General features: G+C 57.7%; 1 protein-coding gene across 2 annotated transcripts in view; it reads left to right on the top strand.

Moving 5' to 3' along the window:
• The first annotated feature begins 162 nt into the window (after positions 1–162).
• SLC6A17 (solute carrier family 6 member 17) overlaps positions 163–25,029 on the top strand; it is a 54,021-nt gene continuing 29,154 nt past the window's right edge. Inside the window, exons 1-5 of one of the 2 annotated variants that reach the window (XM_008264719.5) lie at positions 163–625; positions 17,782–18,154; positions 21,321–21,478; positions 24,038–24,164; positions 24,847–25,028. In XM_008264719.5, coding sequence (XP_008262941.2) covers positions 17,869–18,154; positions 21,321–21,478; positions 24,038–24,164; positions 24,847–25,028 — 753 coding nt within the window. In that variant the 5' untranslated portion in view covers positions 163–625; positions 17,782–17,868. Of the gene's footprint in view, positions 626–17,125; positions 17,148–17,781; positions 18,155–21,320; positions 21,479–24,037; positions 24,165–24,846; position 25,029 lie in introns of those variants that run through there. The other variant, XM_089337003.1, reaches the window with a different exon arrangement.

Raw genomic sequence — 25,029 nt, 5'->3', positions numbered from 1 at the left:
AGGCTGGAACCCTGGTGAGGACTCCCGGGTCTGGGTGCCCTCCCCGGAAGCCTCAAGAAGCTGTGTCCCCTGCAACGCCCTCCCCCGCTGCCCGTCCCCCGCTCCTTCCCCGCCTGCGTCGGCCATCAGAGCCTCGCTCACTGCCCGAGAGCCTCGCATTGACGCGGGCCCGCGCGTGAGTCAAGCCTGCGTCACGGCGCCCCGCCGCCAGGGTGGCCTTTCGGAAAGCGAGGGAACAGTGCGCGCCGCGCTCCGCCCAGCTCCGTTCCGCTCCGCAGAGCCGGCGCGACTAGGGCGCAGGGAGGGCAGCGCTCGGCGCGGGCCTTCTCAGCCGCGGGACCAGGGTCCCCGGGCCGCTCCTCAGAGCCCGGAGCGCGCGGCGCGGCGGGCTGGGAGCCGGTTCGGGACTGGCAGCGAAGGAACGACCTAGGAAGAAGAGGAGTGGCGTGCGCCGGCGCGCGGCACCAGGTCCCCCCCTCCAACAACAACAACCTCGGCCGGGGCCTGCCACTGCCAATTCGGACTGCCGTAGGACGGGCTGTGCGCCCTCGACCCGTCGGGAACCGCAGCCACTCGGCCGGAGCGCAGGGACCGAGTTCGCGCGGCGGCCCACGACGCCGGACAGGTGAGTCGCCGGCCGCGCCCCGCCCGGTTCTACTGGGCCAGCCGCCGCAACTTTGCCTGTTCCGGCCCCGCCCCAGCCAGGGAGGCCTAAGGACCGAGGTTCGAGGCGACGCTGCCCTGGTATCCGCCCGATCCTACAAGGGTTCGGGGCTCCTCCCGCCGCCCAACCTCTGTTGCTTGGCGACGAAGCGGGGTGGGGAGGGGCCGGGCGCTCCTCCGGCGCATCCCGGGTTCCCTGCGGCTTTTGCACGGGCTGGACACCTGGTTTCAGCTTCTGGGGCTCAGGAGGGCCCGAGAACTCTGGAGGTAACCGGGCAGAGCCGCCAAGGCAAGCGCCCGCGGAGGCCCTCCGGATTCGACTCGCGGTCTGGAGCAGCGCGCCCAGGGCGCAATTCCCCCGGGAGGATCCTGCACGACTGGGGACCCTAGACCCAGCCGCTCTGCTTCAGGCCCGTGACCTTGACAGTAACATTGGCAAGAGAAGCAGAGCGCTCACGCCCGAGATGAAGGTTTAATTCCCAGTCCTGGGGCTAGTCCTCACCGAATTCAGAGCTGGAGAGGAACTCTTCCACCCTCTAGGGAAGCGCGTCTAGGAACGGGGATAGCAAAGAGAGGGGACGGCGTGCACAGGGTGTGAATCCGGAGGTGGCACCTCTCAGGGACAGTGGCTTCTGCCACATTTATACCTGTGCGCGCCTGCCCGAGCTCTGAAGCGATGCTCGCTGTTCACGGGGGAGGGCAGCTCCCCCAGGGGCCCAGCCGCCCTGGAAGGAAGCCTGGTGTTTCCTTTTAAAGCCCCAACAGCCCTGTCAGGGCTCCAAGTTCAGAAATCCCGAGGTCACCTTACAGGACATGACTGCTGTCAAGTGGGATTTTCTTAAAGGTTTGATCCCATTCCTTTTTTCCTTTTTTATTTCTTTGATAAATATTTAAGCAGGCTTTTTTTGGGGGGGGGGGAGAGGACGATTAGGAAATTTCTACCCAGAGCTACCTTTGGGGCAAATCAGCTGTGAACGAGAGGCAGGTAGAGTCGGACTGGAGAAATGGAGGAGTGGGGTAGAGAAGGAAGATGCTTCGGGAGGCGCTGCCTGTGTTAACAGGAACTTTCGGGAACTAATAGAATCCTGTAATGGTTCCCAGCAAATGCAAGCAAGACTTGACTGAGAGTCTGTTAGGCTGTGCCGCCCGGCTGATGGGCATCTGGGGACAAGTCCAAGTGTGCTGAGGTCAGCAGCTGGGGCATCCTGTGTCTCGCACTGGGCCATCTCCTGGGCAGCAAGGGCTCCGAGGTCATACCTGAATGCCCTTGGCCGTGGCCCATCTGTGGGGACGGGCAGAGGCTTGAGCTCCTCTGCTGGCTTTTTCCTCTAATGGAGCAGCTGTGGCTAAGTAGGTGGTTGAGTTTCAGTGCTCTGTGCAGCCCGGCTGGAGGTGACTCAGTGCAGGAGGCAGATCGTGCCCACCGGCTCTGATTGGAGTGAGTTTGCTTGGCGCTGAGTCACGTGCAGAGTCGTGCGTCGGCTTTCTGAATGGAGTGCTTTAGTAGGACGCGTGGGCAGGAACGACCTGAGCCCCAAGTGTTTGGGGGCCGCTGACCAGAGGTGGGCAATCTTGAGAGCGAGCCAAGCAGAGCTCAGGCTGCCTGGCTGCTGGGTACGGGTTCTAGAGCTCCGGTCCCCCTGAGGAGAGTGAGCAGGACAGGCTGGGGGCAGGAGGGGCACTGACGTGGAGGCTGGGAAGATGCCTTTTGGCTGTGGTCTCAGCTGGGCCCAGTGTCTGTCTTGGGCTTGCAGGGTGACCTTGGGTGTTGCCTCACCCCCTGGGGGCTCCATTTCCTTGACTGCAGAATAGGAGCATCTATGGTACCTTTTCTGCAGGCTCATTCTTTAAATTCATTAATTTGAGAGGCAAAGAAACACAGATACCATCTGCTCCCCAAATGCCAGCGATGGTTGAGGGGCTGAAGCCAGAAGCCAGGAACTCAATCGAGATTTCCCACAGGGGTGTCAGGAACCCAAGCACACAGCCATTCCCTGCTGCCTCCCAGGGTTTGCATTAGCAGGGAGCTGGAGTCAGCAGCCAGAGCTGGATATCGAACCCAGGCCACTCTATTGATATGAAACATGGGCAGCTTAATGCTGTCTTAACCACCAGGCCAAAGGGCTGCTCCTGCAAGCTCGCTTTGAGCCCAGGACCTGTAGCAGGTGCTCATTAGGTGTTAGTTCCCTGCCTCTTCTGTATGGGCCTGATGCAGAGGCAATTCTTTGTCTCCCTGAACCTTCTCCTGGGGTACCAGGGGGGTGTGGAGACAAAGGAAGGTGATGGGGCTTCCCAGGTAGTGAAAGTGGATCCATAGCCCAGCTTCAGAGGAGCCCATGCCCAGCCCTCAGGTCTCCCTGTGAGACCCTGAATGGAGAAGCCATGGTGAGAGCAGGGCTAGTGTTCCAGGTGGGGTCTGGCTGTGCTGGGTGCCCACAGCTACCTGCAGTAGCTCTAGGTGAGGCTGCGGCACAGACCCTGACTCCTTGGGATTGCTCATGACCATGGCACCTGCTGGGTCCCTTCCCTGTGATCAGGTCTTGTTGCCTTGCTCCCTGCCCATCCTATCCACAATAGAGTTGGAAGCTGCAAGAGGAGTGTCCAGGTAGGGTGAGGCCAGCCCTTCCCGGAGAAGACAGTAGGGAGCATGTGTGCTGCTTGCTTGAAGACCCCGAGCCCCTTGCTCTCTGCTCTGCATTGTGTGTGGACACAATGCTGGGCTCAGATATCGGGGTCTCCAGAGTGCAGGAAATGAGGGGGTCTCCAATGCTACAAGAAAGAGGCCACACACTGGCTCAGGTTGGCTGTGTGTGTGTGTGTGTGTGTGTGTGTGTGTGTGTTGCATTCACCATTCACCCTGGAATGGATGCCCTCCCCAGCTGTGCCTGGGAGCACAGTCCAAGGATGATGGAGACACAGATGAGCGGACGCCGGAGAAGCAGAGCCCTTCTGCCTGTGCACTGTCCCCCACCCGGTACGCCTTTCCGTCCAGTTTCACCGCGGCAGGGCCATTTGTCATAAATCCCCTTAAAGCTGCTAAGTTAAGCTGCAGAAGGGTTTAAAGGGAAGAGAGACTTGAGTATCATTTCCTGGAACCAGGTCTACATTATCATTCACTCCCAGATGAGGCTGCAAGAAGTCCCGCAACCCAACAGCTGGAACTCCAAGTCAGGCCGGCAAGCCAGTGCCGTGGGTAGACGTGGATCCCGGAGCAGGGCAGTGTTGGTGGGGAAAGCCCGTTTCTCCCACTTTCCCTGGGAGACCTGTGCAGTTCTGGATTCCAGCAGCTCACACCATGCTTGGTGCTCGGTGATAACCTGCAGCTTTGTATGGAAGGCCGTGCGAGGTGCTTTATTCACGGGCCATCTTGTTTAATCCTCACCACAACCCCAGGAGGCAGCTATCGCCATCTGTAGCAGTAGGTGTGGAGTTGGTGGTTCAGATGTGCAGTTTATAACTGTGCAGATTGAAGTTCAGAGAAGTTAAGTAACTTGCTGAAGGCCACACAGGCAGTGGGTAGCAAGTTGCGAATCAGAACTCAGTCCTGCCAGATGCCCAGCTTCATGATCATGGCTGCTGTGGGATTTTTTTTTTTTTTTAAGATTTATCTATTTGAAAGGCAGAGCTACAGAGAGGCAGAGTTACAGAGAGAGAGAGAGAGAGAGAGAGAGAGAGAGAGAAAGATCTTCCATCTGCTTGTTCACTCCCCAGATGGCTGCAACGGCCAGAGCTGCGCCGATCCGAAGCCAGGAACCAGGAGCTTCCTCCGGGTCCCCCATGCAGGTGCAGGGGTCCAAGGATCCAGGCCATCCTCTACCACCCTCCCAGGCCATAGCAGAGAGCTGGATTGGAAGTGGAGCAGCCAGGACTTGATCTGGTGCCCACATGGGATGCTGACATTGAAGGCGGTGGCTCTACCCACTACGCCACAGCACTGGCCCCACTGTGTGATATGTTTCTGTAATAAGTTCTTAATGAATCTCTGCTGCTGGTCTAGGCACTTACACAAATGAAGCTGTCTGAACCTGCAGGTCCTGCTCTTTAAGCCAGTGGCCTGGGAACAGGGACGGGGGGCTCTATGACTGAGAAACTGGTAGAAAATGAACTCAGCCATGTTGCCAAGGTTTGGGGAATGTGTTTGGTTCCAGTTGGGCTGGGATCTGGAAGAAGAGCCCAAGCCCCATCTTAGCGCTGTGTTGTCCTGCCCTGGCCTTTCTCTTCCTGACCCCTGCCACCTCTGACCTCGTGTTCTGAAAGTTTGTCCTGGTCAGGGGCTGGGGCCTGGGGCCGCGAGAGGAGTCTCAGCACAGGTTGGTGTTGCCCCGAGAATTTCCACGTCTGCAGACTCGAGGACGGCCCGTTGCAGGTGGTGGTGGCCATGCTGCTGTGTCAGGTTTCTCTGCTGAGAGGGCGAGCCAGGATTTGCCGCAGGTTCTGGGGAGGCCCCAGGCCCCAGAGCAAAGCTGCCATTCCTTGCAGGCGATGCACGGCCGCTGCTGGTAGGGCCGCTTGGAGGGCTGCTGCCTGCTCCCTGGGCCTGTCCCGTGGAGAGCCCGCCTGCTCCCCTCCTGGGCACTGCCACTTGTGTTCGAGGCTGCTCTGGGAACCCTGGTGTCTGATTCTTCCTGCTTCTCTGGCTCTTCTTTCTCTGAGACATCCTCCTCCCCGAGGAACAGGCCCATGCTGTCCTCGCCTGCCTGCCAGCTCCAAGCCACCCCAGAACTCAGTGGGGGAGTTCCTGCAAGTGGGGGAGGATGACTGGAAAGCAACACCAATGCTCCCACTCCCAGCGGGCCGAGAGGCCTTCCCAGAAGCCCTTGCTCCACGAGCAGCCATTTTGTGCATAATTCTCTGATAATTCTCTCCCTTTATTTCCTCCCATGAGTAAAAAATTTATTAAAGCATTGTTAATCTATGGGAAAATCCAGTTATTTTAAAATATATAATTAGGTATTTACTGTGCAGAAAACTCTCACATGTGAGACCAGAAGCTCAAGTGTGCTGAGTCCTGGCCACTCCATTTCCGATCCAGTTCTCTGCTGTGGCCTGGGAAAGCAGTGGAGGATGGCCCAACTGCTTGGGCCCCTGCACCCATGTGGGAGACCTGGAAAAAGCTCCTGGTTTTGGTCTGGGCCATCCCCAACTGTTGCTGCCATTTGGAGAGTAACCAGCGGGTGGAAGACCTCTCTCTCTCCCTTTCTCTCCCTCTCTCTCTGTAACTCTGTCTTTCAGATAAATGAAATGAATTTCTAGAAAAAAATTATTCTCATGGGCAGAACTAGGTATGTTTTGCTGGAGAGTGTTTCCGCGTCAGGTGAGCCTGAGCTACCTGAGTCCCCAGAGTCGGAGTTGACTTCCAGCCCTGTTTGCACAGCAACCTCTTGTGGGGTGGGAGTGGGGCACACAGCCAGAGCTAAGGGCCCAGCTCCAAGGCCCTGGGGTCATCTCCTCAGCTGCCCTTGTCCCACGGAGCTGCCACTCTGCCCTCCACAGCCTCCCGAGCAGTTCATTTGAAGGCAACAAGTTGCCTCTTGCCCTACTCCATCATTTCTAATTAGTGGTTTAATTAGGTTTTCAGCTGGATTCTTTGCACTGCTAATTTACCACCTTTTGCTTGTAAATGGAATTCACCCATCCACACCCCAAAAATCCTGCCACTTGAATTTTTCTTTAATTATGAAAACTCCTGGACTCCTGTGGTTTTAGAGCCCACACCAGCTGTACACGGGGAAGGAGTGCTGTTTGCCAGTGTTACCTTGTAAGAGATGTGAGCAGTCACCAAGTGGGGGGTTCCTCGCAGGTGCTGCCTGGCGCGTGTTCCGGGGAGGAAGGGCAGCAGATGTCCAGATGCGGGGCAGCCCTGCTGCTTCCTGGAATGGCACAGTGGGCGCTGTCCGCGGTCCTGCCACACCACGGGGGTCGCCTACTTGTTAGTAGTTTGGGGCCTCCTTTGGAACAGCTGGAAGGAGTCCACTTGACCAGGCTCCCACATTGCTTTATGTTGTAGTTTCAGGAAAGCACCTGGCCGAGTGAGGCATCAGCTGAGTGGGGACTGAAGTGGTGATGGATGGGCTTGTCCCGCCGCTGACTTGAATGAGATTCAGGTGTATCATTTTGCAAGGCACCAGGGCATGTGGCAGGACTTCCCAACCTGGGCCACAGATGGGGCAGCGTGTGGGCCCCAGATCACAATGCCATCATCCCCTGGAGTGTCCTGGGGTGGCCTTGGGTGGTGAGCCTCCCCCAGATGTCCCTGGACGCCACACTGTTGTTGGCTTCTCTGTGTCACGACATGCTTGGAAAACCCCAGGGCATTGGGAGAAATATAGGCTGCCAAGTTTGAGTCCCCACTGTTCCACTTCGTGACTGGGTCATCTTGTACTTGATCATTATGTCCTCCTAGCCCAGGCTTCTCCGTCGGCGCCGTGAGAATTAGATCATATCTCGGGTTGTTGGAGCGTAGACGGCATACCCTGTGCTCATAGAACCAGAGGGTCTTTGCGGGGGGAGCAGTCGCTGTGACTTGTTGCCAACTGGGGAGCTTTCCTGCCTAGCCCTCCCCTCCATGGAAGCAGTGAAGGCTGGCGATAAAAAGACACCAGCCTTCCTCTCCTGTGGAAAGTGGCGTCCTGTTGGGCTGTAATGAAGGGTTTCTGATCACCACACCTTCAAGTGCTCTGCTGCAGGCCTTCAGTAACTCAGGTAATTGGGCCCTCTTGGTTCCCCCGTCTGTCTGTGAGACAAGAGAAAACAGTGGCTTTAAGGAAACCTAGCTCAGAGGATGTGGGCAGGTGCTGGGAGGATCTGTCCGTCACCCCTGAGCACCCATGGGTGAGAAAAGAAAGGGGTGAAGCCTTTGCCAATTGCTCCAAACTTTTGTTTTCAAATCTGACTCTTAAAAAACGCGAGTCCCTTTTCTAAATCGGCAAACTCTCACAGGTGCACCTGGTGAACTTTCAGGTCACTGGGCCCCTCTGTGTCTGTCTATCCTCAAGACCTAACCCCCACCCAGCAGCCTGATCCAGGTCAGCACTGCTGTGAGCTGTCCTCCCCACCTCCTCACATGGCCTCTGGGCAGCCCAGGGCCCTTCTGAAACAGATCATTTCACTCTGCGTCTGCGAGCCCCCAACAGCTTCCTGTTAGCCTTGAAAGAAAACCCAGGCTGCTTTCTGTGGCCTGTGAGTCCTGCTGGCTGTGGACCTGAGCACCTCTCGTTCTCCCCTTGCTCAGGGTGCTCTGGGCAGGTGGCCCTTTTTCCTCTTTCCTGTACTCCCCTTGCATGCAGATCCTGCCTCAGGGCCTTTGCACTTTCCACTCTGTCTGCCCCGAATGCCTCCCCAGGGCATCCACATGGCTCATTCTCTCACTCTGTTCAAATTTTTGTGTCACCTTATCAGAGGATGCTTCTTTAGCCTCCTAGCTATTGTAACCTCCCTGCCTCACTCCATCCTCTCATACTTTGTATTAACTATATATTAAATATGTATTTGGTATGTTATAGATTATAGATATAGGACATATACATGTAGATATGTCTACATTTTACTGCAAATTATGTATTTTTTCTGGCTCTGAATTGGCCCCCCTGCAGGACAATATTACCACCACAGGGCAGGACAGCGCTGCTGCACTGGAATGGGGCCTGGCACACAGGGCTTGGTAGATGATTTGTTGAAGGAAGTAAAGGGAAGGAAGTGGGGAGAGGAAATCAATGAGCCAGAGGCATTTCTTAGACTTTCACATTTTATCGTGTGTGTCTGCAGTTCACGAGAGTCTCTGGGCTCTGTTCTCCTTTGTGGCCCCGGAGGAGAGTGGGGAGTGCCCTGGTGTGCCAAGCACCTGCACACCCCCCCCCCCCCCACCATCCCATCACATCTCTGGGCTTCTGTGTGCTCCTTGCACACCAGGCCCAGAGCATTGCGGACAGCAGCTGTGGCACCGCTCTTCGGCCTGAGCCACGTTCCCGTGTTCTGTGTTCCTCTACAGAGTGCCTTGTCATGGCCTGGCCTGGGTTGAGTGCAGCCCTCATGTTGTCTTATATCACACTCATGAGGTTGGGGCCTGCATCTCAGGTCCCGAAGCTGAAACCTAGAGAGGTTGTCTGGTTTCCCAAAGACTTCCCGAGAGCAGAGCAGGACTCACGTTCAGGTTGTCCGGACCCTTAGGGCTTTGCTCATTCCACGATGCTCCTGTGGCTTGAACAGGACGTGGCTCTGGAACTCAGGCAGACAGTTAAGCCCCAGAGTCATGAACCAATGGTACAAAGAGGGTGGAGGCTTGATCCAATTATAGTGTCCCAAAGGTGGGGCCAGTGGGAGGTCCTTGGGTCCACTGGATAGCTGTCCTCACGAGGGTTGGTTATAGAAGCCTGAGTCGGGCGTAGCCTCTCTGCTTGCCAGCTTACCACGTGACCTCCCCTCCACACACACTCCACCTTTTCCATCCTCCGACCTCACCAGATGGCCGAACCCAGGGGCCTGCCCAGCCTCAGACTGTGAGCCATGAGCTGGGATAAATGCCTCCTTCAGAGGTAGCTTGTCTTCGGGCTTTGGCTGTAGAGAGGAAAAGCTGACGAGCACAGGTCGAATCGGGGTTGAGCATTAGGTTCCCCGGACAAACTGCAATGTCATGGACCCAGGAGCGTCCGCTTTCTGACTACGTATGCATGCATGAGTTACCTAATACAGGGATTCCAAACTGCATATTTTTGCACGTTGCCTTTGTCGTAAAATCAAGACTTGCATGCAATCAACAGCTGTTGATCCAAGGATCTTGAGTTCAATGAAATATACCCGAGTAATGACTCGCCCTGAGCCTCCACTTCTTCATTTGTAAAATGGGGATAATCGTGGCACCAATCCAGTGCGATTATTGATGGGATGGATGGAGCTACTGTTTGAACACCCTCAGCACAGCAGTGGCCGGAGGCTCTTTCTGTCATTGCTATCATTACTTCACCCCACCCTGCCTGCAGAGCGCCCCCAGGGGGTCCCCCAGCCCCAGAATCCTCATACAAGGGAGCCGCATGTGCTGGGTGTGGGGGCCGCAGTGCTGCCTTTGCTTATCACCCACTGTACCCTCCTGTCCCCTCACAGGAAATGGCCAAACAGACCCGAAAGTGTGGGCTGCACTGGCCACGCCCACACTTTGCAGGGCCAGTTCCTCCCGTTCTGGACCATCTGCCCCCTTTCCTGCTGCTTTTCCCTCCTGACAGAGAAAACAAACGCTCAGCACAGGCACAAGGAAGGCTCCTGGGCCTGATCTGTGGTTGAGAACGCTGCCACCAGTGCCACGGCGTGCGTTGTGCCAAGACAGCGCCTGTTCACATTTTGTCCTTGAGGTGAGGGCGGGCCCCTGTGGTGAAGCCGGGAAGTGGGGAACAAAGCCCGGCTTCCTTAAGAGACAGAGTCACCGAGTACCGGTCGGGCTTCGTGGTGTTCCCAGTTTTCCAACGGTCACTTGTGGCGTCCTGCAATTATCAGACATGCTGAACCAGAAGACAGGAGAACCTGGAAGGTGGAAGAATACAAGAGACTCTAAATATTTGGGGGGAGGGCTCAGAATGCATCCATCCATCCATACACTCGTTCCATACATGCGTGTTCTGTTACTGACCGATAGCATGAAATAGGAAGGCACCAGGAAGGCCTTGCAGCAGCCAAGCTGGCGTCCACTGAGGCATGAAGTGAAAGACCAAAACCCCAACCCAACAGAGCTGCAAGGTGGAGTTAGAAAATTTCCACCCTGCTTATCTGACTTCTCACTGAGCTTTTCTTCTCCTGCTCGTGGGTCCCCGTGGTAGCCAGATACAGCAGGTAGGGAAGCACTGCTCCAGACGAATGAGGAGCAGCCAGCTGGCGTGCAGGTCCTGGCTCCTCCCCATGCGTACTGCAGGGCTGCAGGGCTGCTCCAGCTCAGAGCCCCCGCTGGGGCACACAGCCCGCACTAGGCTTCAGCGTCTCTGCATTCGCCTCGCTCAGATTCCCACCCCTGTCTCTTTGCTTCAAAGCGAAGGTGGTGTTTAGGAGTTCAACATGGGAAGCAGGTTGTTCTCGGATGGTGGGGAAGGCAGGGCCTCTGGAACATCCACGCGTCTTGTGATTTGCCCATGGAAATCTGTCAGATGCCTGGTATGTGCCCAGCTCTGGCTGGGCAGAGAGCGGGGAAGGGGCTGGGGGAGATCCCGGCTACACCTCAGCTCCTGCCTGCAGGGAATCTTCTGTTCAGAAAGGGAATCTGGCATGTGAACAACCAGTGATCCCAGAAAGCCAGATGGTTAAAGAGTCCAGTAATTTTGCAGGGATGTGCTGAGAAGGGGAGAGAAAAGGGAGGGACGTTAATACTCAAGAAATCATGGAGGGCATCCCAGAGGTGGGGCATGAGCCCACAAGGCTTCTGGGGGTGGAGAAAATCCACAGGCCTTGCAAAGGGTCACCGCGGGCTCTCTGCAGTAGGTGGTGGGTGTGGGGAGACCTGGTATTTCTGAAGGCAACATTTGGCTGGCCTAGAGGGGAAGTGAGCTGGGAGCCTGCTGTGGGTGTCTAGCCAGAGAGAAGGCCTGGACCAGAGCACGAGGGGTGGGGGTAAGACAGAGCTGGATGTGGTCACAGGGCTCCGGGGCACTTGGGTGGGGTGAAGGGGAGAACGGCCAAGAATGATGCTGGGCCCCCTGCCTGTGTGTCCTGGACTGGAAAGTCCAAAGAGAGCAGCTGCCAAGTCAAGGCCAGGCCCTGCAGGAGTGGTTGCCCAGGTGACCGTCAGACATTTTAATAAAATAACTGGGGCCAGCTTTGTGGCACAATGGGTTAAGTTACCATCTGCATCACTCTGTAACTCTGCCTGTTGATTTATTTGAAAGGCAGAGTTGGGGGGGGGGCAGGAGGAGAGGTCTTCCATCCACTGATTCACTCCCCAAATGGCTACAATAGCCAGGGGCTGGGCCAGGCCAAAGCCAGGAACCAGGGGCTTCCTTGGAGTCTCTCACATGAGTGTAGGGTCCCAAGGACTTGAATCATCTTCTGCTGCTTTCCCAGGTGCATCAGCAGGGAGCTAGATCGGAAGTGGAGCAGCCAGAACTCAAACCGGTGCCCTAATGGGATGCCAGCGTCGCAGGTGGCGGTTTTACCAGCTATGCCACAGTATCGCCCCCATAAATAAATCTTTTTTAAAAAGTTCAAAATGATTTGAAGGCCACTTTGTGTCTCTGCGAAGAGTCAGATCTGTTTTGGGCTCAGTGGAAGCCCAGAGGCTCTGGGGTAATTAGGAGTGTTTGGGCCACGCCCTTGTCACACGGAGACCAGGAAGTTGTCAGGTGTTCTCACCACCAGTGATCTTGAACATGACCTTGTCGTGGAGGCACTAGGAGCTGGGCACTCTCCTCTGCTCCTCTGAGGGGCCTCTCTGGGGCTGTTCCATCCCAGAGGCTTCTCTGCAAGGAAGGGCTCGGTCACAGCGCTCCTGTCAGGGCCACAAGACCTTTGAGTCAGGCACATCCCGGGGATGGGCAAGACAGGGCAGCGCGGGCTCTGCAGTCACATGACTGCTCTTTCTCCGAAGATACACGCCTCTCCACTGGCTCCCCTGGGGGTCTGACTCCTGTCTGTCCCCGAGTGACCTACAGCCACCTACTTGAGCAAGAGGGCCCCCCAGGCCCGAGAGGCAAGGGCTTGGCAGGGCAGAGTTCAGCATCAAGGCAGGGCCCCTCACTGCCTCTCCGGCTGCCGTAGCATGCAGGGGCACCAGGCTTGGCCCTGGTCACGGGGTGAGAGCTGCACGCCCCGCCCTGGAGCTCATCGCCAGCCGCTCTGCTTGCTGGAAAAATCCTGGTAGAGCCATCCACAGTGTGGCAGGAGATATTTTTACCTGTCTGCCTCCTAGCTGCACTAATTTTTTTTTCTCCTTTTAAGAAGATTCCCGGTTCCCTCACTCATTTCTTTCACATGAGCTATTCTGAGCTCAAAGCCGCCTGCGTTGCTAAGTGACAGGCGGGCACCCAGGGCCAGCTCGGCGCTCTAGCCCCTCAGCACCGACTGTCAGCTGTCGAGACCCTCCTTCCAGGTTCAGCGTGCACCTTCGTCACTTGCTGCGTTTGCTAGCGAAAGCAGTGTCACCGCCCACCGTAGCTACTACAGGGCGATGCATAGAGTGCGGCTGGGCTGCCTGTTCACACATCTCCAAGTTGCCCCGCAGGCTCTGGGCTGGTGGAGGTGGCAGTCTGCAGCCTGCAGGATGTGCCTCGCTGGTGCCTGGGCCAGGTCAGGCTCTGCCCACCCCACTTGCTGGATAAGTGCACAGGCTCAGAGGAGCCTCACAGATGATCCAGACCCAGGCGCTTCACACCCGGGGACGCGGAGACCCCAGGGAGGCCAGGGCAGTGACACCCATTTGCAGTTGTTTGGAGGTCGGTGGGGGACCAGCACCTGCCAGCCTGGATCATGCCGTGCTCCATGGGATGCACGGGCAGAGGCAGAGAGGAGTGGCCCCCGCCTCGGTCCGTCTCTGGTCCTGGCTCTTGATCTGAGCAATGCTCTGGGGTCGTGGCTGGGTCCACTGTGGGCTCCCACGCCACGGTCTGCGAACTGGCCTGTTGCCTTTCGGACCTCAGGGGACTGGAGGAGGGGAGCTTGCTCCAAGTCGCTTCCCTTCTTCAGGAAAGCCTCAGCCTGCAGGGTGCAGGGGAGTGGAGAGGCCGGGAGGCCAGAAGCCATGCCTGGGTCTCGGGGCCTCCATCTGCAACCTGGAGGGATGGTAGCTGCCAACTCACTTCCTTGGGCGGGACGCAAGCTGAGGCGCCATTTGTGAGTGCCTCTGGGGCCGGCGAGGGCTGAGACCGGCAGGACCGCCCCTCCTCACAGCGCTGTCGGCGCCCAGCCCTGCCAGGTGAGGAAGCCGAAGCTCGGCGGGCAGCCCGGGTGCAGGGAAGCTGGCATTTAAACCCAGGCCGCCTGCCTCCTGAGTGCAATTACCAGGCATTGGTTTTTCACGCTTGCAGATGGCGCCAACTTCACAGAGCTCTATTTCATATTAACAGTAATGCTAAGCTGTCCACTCATGGCCCTGACTTTTTTAATAAGGAAAATGATGGATTACTAACATCACAGTAAGTTGAGATGATCTTGCTGGGCATTTGACCCAAGCCTGGAGCCATGTGGCCTTCTCCTGGCTTCCTGGGACTCAGAGCATGCTGAGTGCGGGGCCAAGGGGGTGGAAAGGGAGTAGGGGCCCTGCACAGCAGCCTTGGGAGGAAGCCTCTTCCAGGGCCCTGTCTCCTGTCCAAGTACTAACCAGGCTGGACGAGAGCAGACGAGAGCGGGTGTGTTCAGGGTGGCGTGGCCGGGGACCCCGGAATCCTTTCTGAGCTGGTGCCAAAGGTCCCATCTGCCCCACCCTAGCACTCCGCCCAGAGCTCACTTTGCTCCCCACTAGGAGAAACGGGTGTGTGTGTGTGTGTGTGTGGGACCAAATGAGAGCCTGGGGGCCTGTGTGTTGTGAAATACGAAAGGCAAGCAGTACAAGGCTTCCTGGGCACAGCTGCTACCGTTCGGCTCCTCCCTGGGTACCAAGCCCCACAGCAGACCCTTCCTGCGTGACAACCATCGGTTCCCCATGGTGGCCCTTCTGCGAGACGGGAGCTGCCCTCCTCCTGTTACCACGAGGAGGCGGAAGCTCACATGGTCAAGGTGCCTTGTCCAGGGTGTGGGCAAGTGCTCAGGTGGCCGGCACCTTGTTCGGTGCCAGCCCGAGGCCTTAGAGCCTGAGCCTACCCCACCCCCATCCCCATACACTCGCTCCCCTCTCTCGCTCTGCTCCTGCCTCTCAGGCCTCCTTGCTCTTCCTGGACTTCCCAAGAGCCCTGTGTCCGCTGCTCCCCTGCCAGCACTCACCAGAGGCAAGGGTCACCTCCTCTCTGGACAGCAGCTGCTGGACGCATCCTTCTCTGGCGTTACCATTCAGTGCCCACTGTGTCCCCGAGTTCTCCTCTTTTAAAATGATGGCTTTGTCCTCTGAGCCCTTTCTCATGCTGGTGACCAGAGCTGCCACTCCCTGGGCTATTTATGGGGAAATGCGTATCCCGGCCGGACAGCATCAAGATGTACTCTGCAGATTTGTGGGTATCCTTGTGGGTTTCTCCAGTTGTGACCTGATGATCAGTAAGTCACCCCTAATACATTGCGGATTGCTCTGATCAAATCCTGCTGCGGGTGGTGGAGCTGGAGAGAGGTTCTGGGCCAAAGCACCTTGGTGTTTCCTGTCCTCATGGGGACCCTGACCCTTCTGCCCAGCTCCGTTCTTTAGCAAAAGCTCCTGATGTGAGCTGTAGGGGAGATGAGGTGCCTCGGCCTAGACAAGCAGCCAGTACGTGCACCTGAGGTTTCCAGAGACCTGTGAGGGCCAGGGGAGCCTCACCTGGTGGCCTGGGCAAGAACACCAACCTTCCTGCTGTGTAATGCTCAGGGGGTACCCTTCATTTATTTATAATTTTAAAGGAGTGTTTATTTTGGGCAGGTGTTTTGTACAGCAGTCAAGTTGCTGCCTGGGACGCCTGCATCCCATATCAAAGTGCCTTGTTCCAGTTCCTGCTATGTGCATCCTGGGAGGCGTGGATGTTGGCTCAAGAACTTGAGTCCCGGCCAGCGCCGTGGCTCAATAGGCTAATCCTCCGCCTAGCAGCGCCGGCACACCAGGTTCTAGTCCCGGTCGGGGTGCCGGATTCTGTCCTGGTTGCCCCTCTTCCAGGCCAGCTCTCTGCTGGGGCTCGGGAGTGCAGTGGAGGATGGCCCAAGTGCTTGGGCCCTACACCCGCATGGGAGACCAGGAGAAGCACCTGGCTCCTGGCTTCGGATCAGCGCGATGCGCCGGCCGCAGCGCGCCGGCAGCAGTGGCCATTAGAGGGTGAACCAACGGCAAAAAGGAAGACCTTTCTCTCTGTCTCTCTCACACTATCCACTCTGCCTGTCAAAAAAAAAAAAAAAAAAAAAAAAAAAAGAAAGAAAAAAGAACTTGAGTCCCTGCCCCCAACATGGGAGACGTGGATGGAATTCTGGGCTCCTGGCTTCAATCTGGCTGAACCCTGTTTTTTTGTTTTAGGCATTAAGGGAGTGAGCCAGCAGACAGAAGATCTCTCTCTGTCCCTCTGCCTCTGAAAGGAAACAACTTTTTAAAGTTTCTTTCTTCATTTATCTGAGAGGTGGGGGCAGGGGGTAGGGAGAGTGCTCCCATCTACTGGTTTACTCACTCCAGTTGGCCCACGTGGCTGGGGCTGGGCCAGGTCAAAGCCAGGAGCTCGGAACTCAATCCAGGTCCCACATGTGAGTGGCAAGAACCCAAATACTTTGAGCCATTGCCTGCTGCCTCCCAGGGTCTGCATTAGCAGGGAGCTAGAGTTAGGAGCTGCTGCCAGGTATTGAACCCAGGCACTCTGATATGGGACAAGGGTGTCCCAAGTGGTGTAATAACTGCTAGGCTAAGCAGCACTCTCACCCTTAATTTGTGTAGCATGAGCAACACAGCAGCTCCCTAGGGGGAAGCCGGGAGCCAAAGGGTCCACAGACACACAAGTGCCTCCAGGACCCAGTGGGCTGTTCAGCAGACCTGCTGCAGAGTGGAGTCCCAACAGAGCACCTTGTAGGGGACCCTAGGTCTCCTAGGCAGGCTGGCTCAGTCCTAGTTACTCCAAAGCCCAGGACCGGTGTGTTCCTGGCATGGGAGAGGGAAGTCACTGAAGATGCTGGCTGCCTGGGACGAGGCCGGCAGGGAGGCACTCATCTGGCACAGGGTTTGCAAGGCCTGGGAAGGGCTAGCCAACCACACACACCAGTGAGGTCAGCCGGGCCCTTCCACTCGGCCTCCCCGTCTCCTGGCATGTATGAGAGCATCCGGCTGGCCCAGTCCCCTCAAAGGTCAGGCCTTTGCTGGAGTCAGCCAGGAAGTCTGGGTCCAACCCAGCAGGAAGGGCAGCCCTGAGCCCTTCTGCTGCCTGGTGGCCTTGCCCGTACCATTCAGGTGGGACAGACACAGGAGGGGAGCAAGCAGGGAGCCCGGCTTCCGGAGGCAGCTCCTTCCCTTAATAAAGTAATTACGGAGCTGGCTAATTTGCATCCCTAGAAAGATGCGGGGCGACCGCAGGCCGGGGTGTGCGTGTGTTTAATTTTATCTCCTCCAACCTCCTCCTAATGAGGAGGTGCCTTGAAGTACAACAGAATCCTGGGATTCTTCAAAGGCTTCACTTTCTCGGCGCTTTATTTCTTTAAGGGGAAGCAGGAGAGACAGATGAGGAGTGGCAGGAGCAGGGGCGGCTTTGCCTCCCCCGCCCGTGTTGTGCAGGCATTATCTGCTGTAAAGCTGTCGCTGGAGGATGGAGAACCGGTTCTTGGCTGCAGTGGCCCTCAGATAATGTCAGCGCTGAGCGATGGCCTGGGATCCGTTGGCACTGAGCAGCCCTTTCTAGGCGGCTGCTGCCAGAATCCTGAGTTAGCTGAGCCTGGTCAGTGTGCAGCTGCCAGGGGGAAGGAGGCCCATGGGCAGGAGGGCTCCAGAGCTTCTGTTAATGTTAGTGTCCTGTTGAAGCCCCCGAGGACCCTGGAAAAAGGCGGAGAGTGGTCCAGTAGGCCTGGGGTGGGCTTGCTATTGGACACAAATGCGGTTTTAGTGGAGAGACCCTAGGGAAGGCAGACACTGGCTTCTCTGCGTCCTGCCAAGTGGCTGAGCTAAAGAGAACCCAAGGGGCTTGGTCTTGTCCGCTAAGCCCCGGCTGCCCTGGAAAGGGAGGGCCGTGGGGACTTTCGGAGGGTCGGGAACTCTCTGGGCTCTGCAGACAGGGAGAAACAGCATGGAGGCAGGTGGCCTGTCACTTGGGGGTGGCATAGGGTTTTGCCTCTTCCTCCCTGTTGGGTTTACCTTTCTGTGGCTGTGCAGGTCAGGCCTCTAGGAGAACCGAGTTTGTAGACCTTGACTCCCAAGCGGGTATCCCGGCTGCAGGGGGAAGGCAAGCTCACTGCTTGAAGCCCCTGCTCTGCCTCGGGGTGGGCCACAGGGAGTGGATTGGGGTAGGTCCCTTTTGGCCTCCCCTCCTCCCCTGTGTGGCCAGCTCATGGACCCCTGCTCACCTGGCTTCGCAGGTCCCTGGATGAGAAGGAGCTGACGGCGGCTGGGTCCCACCTTCTCTGTGCTCGGGGGAGCAGGGCTGCGTGGCCCAGGTGGCACTAATGCCGAAGAACAGCAAAGTGACCCAGCGGGAACACAGCAATGAGCATGTCACCGAGTCGGTGGCCGACCTGCTGGCCCTCGAGGAGCCCGTGGACTATAAGCAGAGCGTGCTGAATGTGGCCAGTGAGGCGGGCAGCAAGCAGAAGGCAGCGGAGGAGGAGCTGGACGCCGAGGACCGGCCGGCCTGGAACAGCAAGCTGCAGTACATCCTGGCCCAGATTGGCTTCTCTGTGGGCCTCGGGAACATCTGGAGGTTCCCCTACCTGTGCCAGAAGAATGGAGGTGGTGAGTGCCGGCCCTGTGTGCCCCTGGGTGTGCCCTGGAAGTGGGGCGGGCAGAATGGGAGCCCTTGTAGCTGAAGCTCAGGCCTCCAGGGTAGAACTGCCTGGGAAGAGCTGTAACCACTGCTGAGAGCCCACAGGAAGCCTCCATGTTCCTCATCTGTGAAATGGGGGTAAGAGTAGCTCCCGCCTCACGGGGTGGCTGGGAGGGTTAAATGAGCTATACCCGTAGAATGGCTGACACAGTAAAGGTGATGTTGGCCGTTATGATCAGATACCTTCGAGGTGCTGGGAGTTGCTCTGAGCAGTTGACAGATGTTGAATATCTGGAAGTGCAGAGAGGTGAGCATCTCGGGACAGACAACCAAAGCACTAGTTTCATCTGGTCCCACGTTCAAATCTCCCCACAACCCTAGGTGAGGGAGGTGTCGTTCTCACTCTCGTTTTTGAGTGTAAACCAAGGCACACATTGGTTGGGTGCCTTGTTCAAGGTCGTGTGTGATCCAGGTCGACAGCTGGTGGTCAAGTCCAGCTCCAGCCTGGCCCCTAGGCCTTTACCAGCCCCATGGCTCCCTGAGGGAGGGGCCCTGGCCCAGCATCAAACTGCTGCCACCATTTGCAGCCCCCCCCTCCATGGTGGGCAGAAGCCCCCCAGGGATGTCTCTCCTGCACCTCTGAGGTAGGTTGGAATTTGCAAAGGCAACTGGCTCTGAAGCCAGGGGACCACTAACTGAGAAAGAAAATCCTGACAGGCTGGAGCCGGGGTTTGCCAGCCCAGCCCTGTGGTCCTGGGAAAGCTGCAGAGAGCTCTGTGCCCTGGGATCACCACACTCCAGCCTGTGGCGGGGCCCTGGCTTTGCTTCCCTCCCTGCTCTGCGGGGCTCCCAAAGACACAGCCCCGTTCAGAGGTGCTCCTGCCTCTCCCTGCTGCACGCAGGACACCTGCTTGGGGCTTCTGCTCCCCAGTTTCTATTGAGGAGCAGGGAGCCTGGATGATCAAGAGGCCAGGGGCTTCCGTCTCTCTGCCGTAGCACGGTGTAAGTTAGATGGGCACCTTGCTTTGCTGGATTTCCCCCCAACCCCAATAAGTAACTGCCAATCAGAGCTCTGGTCTGCACAGCATGGTTGCTGAGCTGCTGTCAGACCCGCGAAGCGAAGGCATAGACATAGGCGTGTGGTTTCCTTAAACTCCAGGAGGTGTTGAGCGTGCCAGGGCACACAGACAGCCTGAGGACATGTGACGTTTGGGGACTTAACAGCAACCTCTGGCTTCATCCTCTTTGGCTCAGAATCACAGAGCACCCTCTCTACCCCACACACGCATGCACACACAGGGCAGTGTTCCTGCCACACACTGCCCGGCCATTGGGTCAGCAGGCCATTGCCAAGGCATCGGACACCATGAACAACCCCCATGAGGAAAGCCTCATCCACCCTCAGGCTCTGGGCTCCCCGTTCCCTGCTCCTGCCTCTGATTAAGCGCACGACCTGCTCATGTAGCCTGAAGACCCCTGAGCACTGCTTAGCCTGGCCTTGGTCTAGTTGACAAACTGCTGTTCAGCCAGCGCCCTGTGGATGGGGCCAGTGGCGGCTGCCCCACCTGGACGTCGCCCAGGATCATTCTTGGCTGCACCTGCCTGGCTGCACCTGCTTGGAGGCTTTCCCGGGTTCTCTGGGGGGGGAGGGGAGCAGCATCCACAGAAGATGCCAACCTGCTTTGCCAACGCCCTATGTCCATCTGCCTGTGCATCCTGCCCCACCCATGGACACAGGCAAAATGCAAACCCAGCGAATCTGTCTCCTCTCACCTCCCTGCAGCAGATCACTTTTCTCCTCTTAGATTTCCCCGCGTGTGAGACCAGGAGGCGGAGTTAGAGATAGTCCCCGGGGTCTAAGCATGTGGTCTCTCAGGCTCTCGCTCTCTGAGCACTGCTTGTGAGTGGCAAATTGAACCAGGCCATGCATGTGCGTTTAGGGAGTAGGCTCGGTGTGAGGTTTGGTGGGTTGCCTCACCCTGCTCAGCTCCACTGGGCCCAGCCCCTCCCTCGGCATGCACCGTGCGCTCAGTCACCCTGTGTGGCTGTGTTCGTGGGTGCAGTGCAGGTGCACTGCTCGTGGGAGGCTGAGGGTCTGCCTCCTCAGATCGTGAGCCCCCCCAGATGGTGGCTGTGCCTTCTGTCACTGCTGCCCTTGTCTGGCACAAGCAGGCCTGCAGTGGACAGCTCACTGTGGCTAAGTGCCAGGATTCATGCCCAGGAATGCCTGGCGGCATGTGGGATGTGATGTTCTGGCACTTGGGGAATATGGCAGAGCCCCACATTTGCTAGCCTTGTCCTGGGGGTGCCGGGTGAGCCTCGGGGCCCTGGTGGCCAGGGCTGGCCTTTTGACAGGCAGGCAGGGCCGTGCTGACAGTGTTGCTAACGGGACTAGGTTGTTGGCATGGCTGTCAGCGGGGCGCACTCGTCTGTGTCCAGGCGTGGCTTTAATTCTCCTGCTAAATGCCCTGTCACTCGGACTTGAGACCGTGTCTCAGTGAGGCTCAGGACAGACTCATTTATCACCCGGAATCTTTAGCGAGATCCGTTTTATCCTTTATGATCCTCCTGGCTACGCTTTCCTGCACCGCTAATGTCTCACCCGTTCCTCCCAATTAGCTATGGATTAATGGTGGTGCTGGTCAGACCTCCTCTCTCATGGAGCTGCCCAGTCTGCTGTGTGAGCGTTTCGCTCAGGCGTGGAGGAGGCAGAGCTAGCGGGGGCAGGGGCCAGGCCAACGCCATCTGGGGCTGCTTCTCTGTGGGTGGCTGGAGGCTGTGAACAGGTGTTCACTGACGACCACATCCGCCTGCGTGGGATCTAACGTGTGGGTTCCAGAGGCAGTGCAATGTCTGTCTGTCTTGGAGCTTAGCCTTGTGGGCAGGAGCCATTGGCGGTCATGCACTTCCTTTCTTAGCATTTCATGTCAGGGCAATCATGGGAGAGACGAGTGTCTGCCTGGATCGGGGTAGCATGGTCACGTGTGTGATCTGGCTCCGTCATGGAGGAGCCTTAGGATGGTGACAATGGCTGGATGATCCGAGATGTGGCTGAGACTGCAGGACATGCAGCCACCTCTCCCTCGCCCTGTTGCATGCTCTAGACACCCTCTGATATCCCCCCTCCTCCTCCAGGTGCGTACCTGGTGCCCTACCTGGTGCTGCTGATCATCATCGGGATCCCCCTCTTCTTCCTGGAGCTGGCCGTGGGCCAGAGGATCCGCCGGGGCAGCATCGGGGTGTGGCACTACGTGTGCCCCCGCCTGGGTGGCATCGGCTTCTCCAGCTGCATTGTGAGTCCAGGGCTGGGTGGGAGGTGAGGCCCCTTGTGGCTGCCAGGGACAGGGTTGCCAGTGTACGGGCTAGGGGGCTGGGCCAGGACAGGGGCAGCAAGGGGACCCTCAACGTGAGACTCGCTTCCAGCTGGTGTGTCGGGGCCACAGTCACCTATCCCAGGCTGCCAGCTGACCGCACTGCCTGCAAGGGTGCGTGATGTTGGCAGGTGGTGTGAGGAGGAAAAGCTGGGATATGCTCTCGAGGGAGGCCCAGGGCAACTGAGCCAGGATTCCCCTGGAGCTGGTGTGGCCACCGCTCTCTGCTTCCCAGCCTATTGGCTCTCCGACTAGAGACGTCCTTCCTCTTTCCTTGGGCAGAGGGTGTTTTAATTGGGCAAGTAGCCATTCTATTTGTAAAGGCAGTCCTGGGGCCCAGGGTCTCCTTGACATTTTGCTGTGGGAATGAGCACAATTGGAGGATTCAGACCACCCAGGAGGTCAACCCCAGGAGGGGTGAGGGCTTCAGAACAATGGGAGACAGGGTGACCCACTGGCCCTGGCTGGGAACTCCAGCTCCGGGCACAGGTAGAGGAAGCCTTGCTTAGAGCAATGGGCGAGGCGACTGAGTACCCGCTGGGCCGGAGACCACAACTGCCTGTGCTCACACCGGGGATGAAGAAGACTGGCACCTGCTCCTGGAAGGGACCAGGAGTGCTGTCAGCCTGGCAGCCCGGCCAGCCCACACCCGCCCCAGGCAGCGACTGGGAGAAGGGGTTCAGCCCTCTGCTCTCGTGCAAGGCATCACCTTTGCCAAAGGCAGCACACCGTGCCAGGGCTGGCTGTGTGTGCCTGCTCTCCCGGGGGACCGAAAGTACCCTAGAACAGGAAGCAGGTGTCTCTCTCTGTCTGTACTCCCCGTAAGCACTGATGTCGGAGCATCCGCTCCTGCACACAGGTGCTCGGGGGAAACGGATGAAGCCAGGGCTCCCAGCTGTCACAGTGCAGGAGTCTCAGTGGGGTGTGAGGCAGCCGGGCCCCTGTGGGGGAGCTCTCAGGATCCCTGGTGGGGGCAGCAAATCTCTCTTCGTGTGAAAACGACTTTCAAAGAAGCCCCTTGAGGAGCTTACGTCCCACGCCAGGGTGCCTGGGTTGGATCCCCAGCTCTGGCTCCTGACTCCAGCTTCCTGCTGATGCAGGCCCTGGGAGGCAGGGGCGACGGCTCAAGCAGTCGGATCCCTGATACCCATGTTGAGACTTGGATAGAGCTCTGGCTCCCAGCCCCAACCCTGGCCTGGCCCTGGCCATTGGGGGCATTTGGGGAGTGGATCTGTAAATGGGAACTCTCCCTCTCTCTCAGGAAACAATAAAATAATAAAAAATTCACAACGAGCTCCTTGAACTCTCAGACTCCATGTACTCATATATTATTTTTAAAAATATTTATTTTTCTGCAAGAGAGGGGAAGACAGAGAGACAGAGACTGACTGACAGTTTGATTCACTCCCCACATGCTCACAATTTCCAGGGCTGGCCCAGCCAAAGCCATGAAGCAGGACCTCAGTCTAGGTCTCTTACAGGAGTGGCAGACCCCCAACTACATGAGCCATCACCCACTCTCTCCCAGGATGCCCATTAGCAGGGAGCTGGAATTGGGAGCAGAGCCAAGACTCGAACTCAGGTCTTGTGACATGGGATGCAGGTGTCTCCATCTGGCATCTTTTTTTTTTTTTTAATTTATTTGAAAGACAGAGTCACAGAGAGGGGTAGAGGCAGAGAGAGAGAGAGAGAGAGAGAGAGAGAGAGGTCTTCCACCTGCTGGTCCACTCCCCAGAAGGCTGCAACAGCCAGATCTGGGCGCATCTGAAGCCAGGAGCCAGGAGCTTCCTCTGGGCCTCCCAAGAGTGTGTAGGGCACAAGGACTTGGACCATCTTCCACTGCCTTCCCAGGCCATCACAGAGAGCTGGATCGGAAGTGGAGCAGCCGGGATTCGAACCGGTGCCCATATGGGATACCGGCACTGCAGGTGGCAACTTTACCCACGACACCACAGCACCAGCCCCTCCACCTGGCATCTTAGCTAATGTGCCAGACACCTGCCCCATGTATTCCTATTTTGACTAAAATTCTGTCAGCGTTAGCTGTTGCAGAGCCAAGAAATGAAAGTGATGTCTTTCTTGAGGTAGGCTGCTAGTGTACTGAAGACAGAGTAGTATCCTGAGAAGGGAGGACCCAGAACGCCGGAAGCAGCAGCCCCCAAATCTCAAATCACCCAGCAGCCCGGGGCTGCTCACTGTGAGGGCATCGCTGTAACCGCCATCCTGAGTCATCAGGGGATGATGGGGCAGCCCTCGGGTATCTCAGCGGCCTTTCCAGCGGGAAGGGCTTAGCATTGTAAGCGTTTGTAGCTTAAGGGACAGAACTTCAGTATCTGAAGAATTCCTCTAGGGGATGCCTGGAGGCTCCGTGCAGCCCTCAGCAGCTTCCTTCAAGGCCGGGCGGCTGGGCCTGGGTTGCAGAGCCGGGCGTGGGTGGGGCTGGGGGCAGCGGCCGTGACCCCGCCTGGGCCGTGTCCTCAGGTCTGCCTCTTTGTTGGGCTGTACTACAACGTGATCATTGGTTGGAGCATCTTCTACTTCTTCAAGTCCTTCCAGTACCCGCTGCCCTGGAGCGAGTGTCCTGTTGTCAGGAACGGGACCATGGCAGGCAAGTCGGGGGGCCTGAGGGACCCCAGCGGGCATCTCTGCCAGCCCTGGCCCAGGAGGGAGCCTGGCAGGCATAGCCTGGGGATGCGGGATTTCACGGCCTATGTGTGCGTGGCATCCCTGAGCCTCGCTTCCCTGCGCTCCTGCAGGGTTGGATAACATCGCTAGCCTAGGGAGAACCCTGCAAACTGTCACTTTTATTTAATTGTTACGAAGCACTCCATGCTGTTCTCACACTGCACTGTCTGGGAACAATCTCCCCATGCGTGCCAGGCTCATAGAGGGCTGGCTGATTGCCCACTTCACAGACAGCAAAACTGAGGCCCAGAAGCAATCACCCACACCCATGCTACCCATTTAACTGGTGATCTGGGATGAGAATCCAGGTCTGCAGCTCCCAGGTCAAGACCTTCCCCAAGGACCTTGAGGCCAACTCAGACTAATCCCTCCTACCTTCCGGTGATGGGCGGTGGCAGAGGGTGCCAGGGGGGTTGCCATGGGTGCGAATTCAGCCTGGTCAGTGTGTCCCAAGCCTCCAGGCCCGTGGGGAGCTGCAGATTCCTCGGGCTGTCATCTAGAGTGAGCACAGCCCTCCCAGCGGTCCACCCGCGCTCCCCCGCACTGCTGCCTGGGAGGGCGGCCCCGCGGGACGTGTGCTGAGGCCCCGGCCGCTGGTGTTTCAGTGGTGGAGGCAGAGTGTGAGAAGAGCTCAGCCACCACCTACTTCTGGTACCGGGAGGCCTTGGATATCTCCGACTCCATCTCCGAGAGCGGCGGCCTCAACTGGAAGATGACCCTGTGCCTCCTCGTGGCCTGGAGCATCGTGGGCATGGCTGTGGTGAAGGGCATCCAGTCCTCAGGGAAGG

This window comes from Oryctolagus cuniculus, chromosome 7 (assembly GCF_051225735.1).
Source record: "Oryctolagus cuniculus isolate XC-2025 breed Fujian yellow rabbit chromosome 7, ASM5122573v1, whole genome shotgun sequence".
Taxonomy (NCBI): domain Eukaryota; kingdom Metazoa; phylum Chordata; class Mammalia; order Lagomorpha; family Leporidae; genus Oryctolagus; species Oryctolagus cuniculus.
This window is presented reverse-complemented; position numbering and strand designations above follow the sequence as displayed.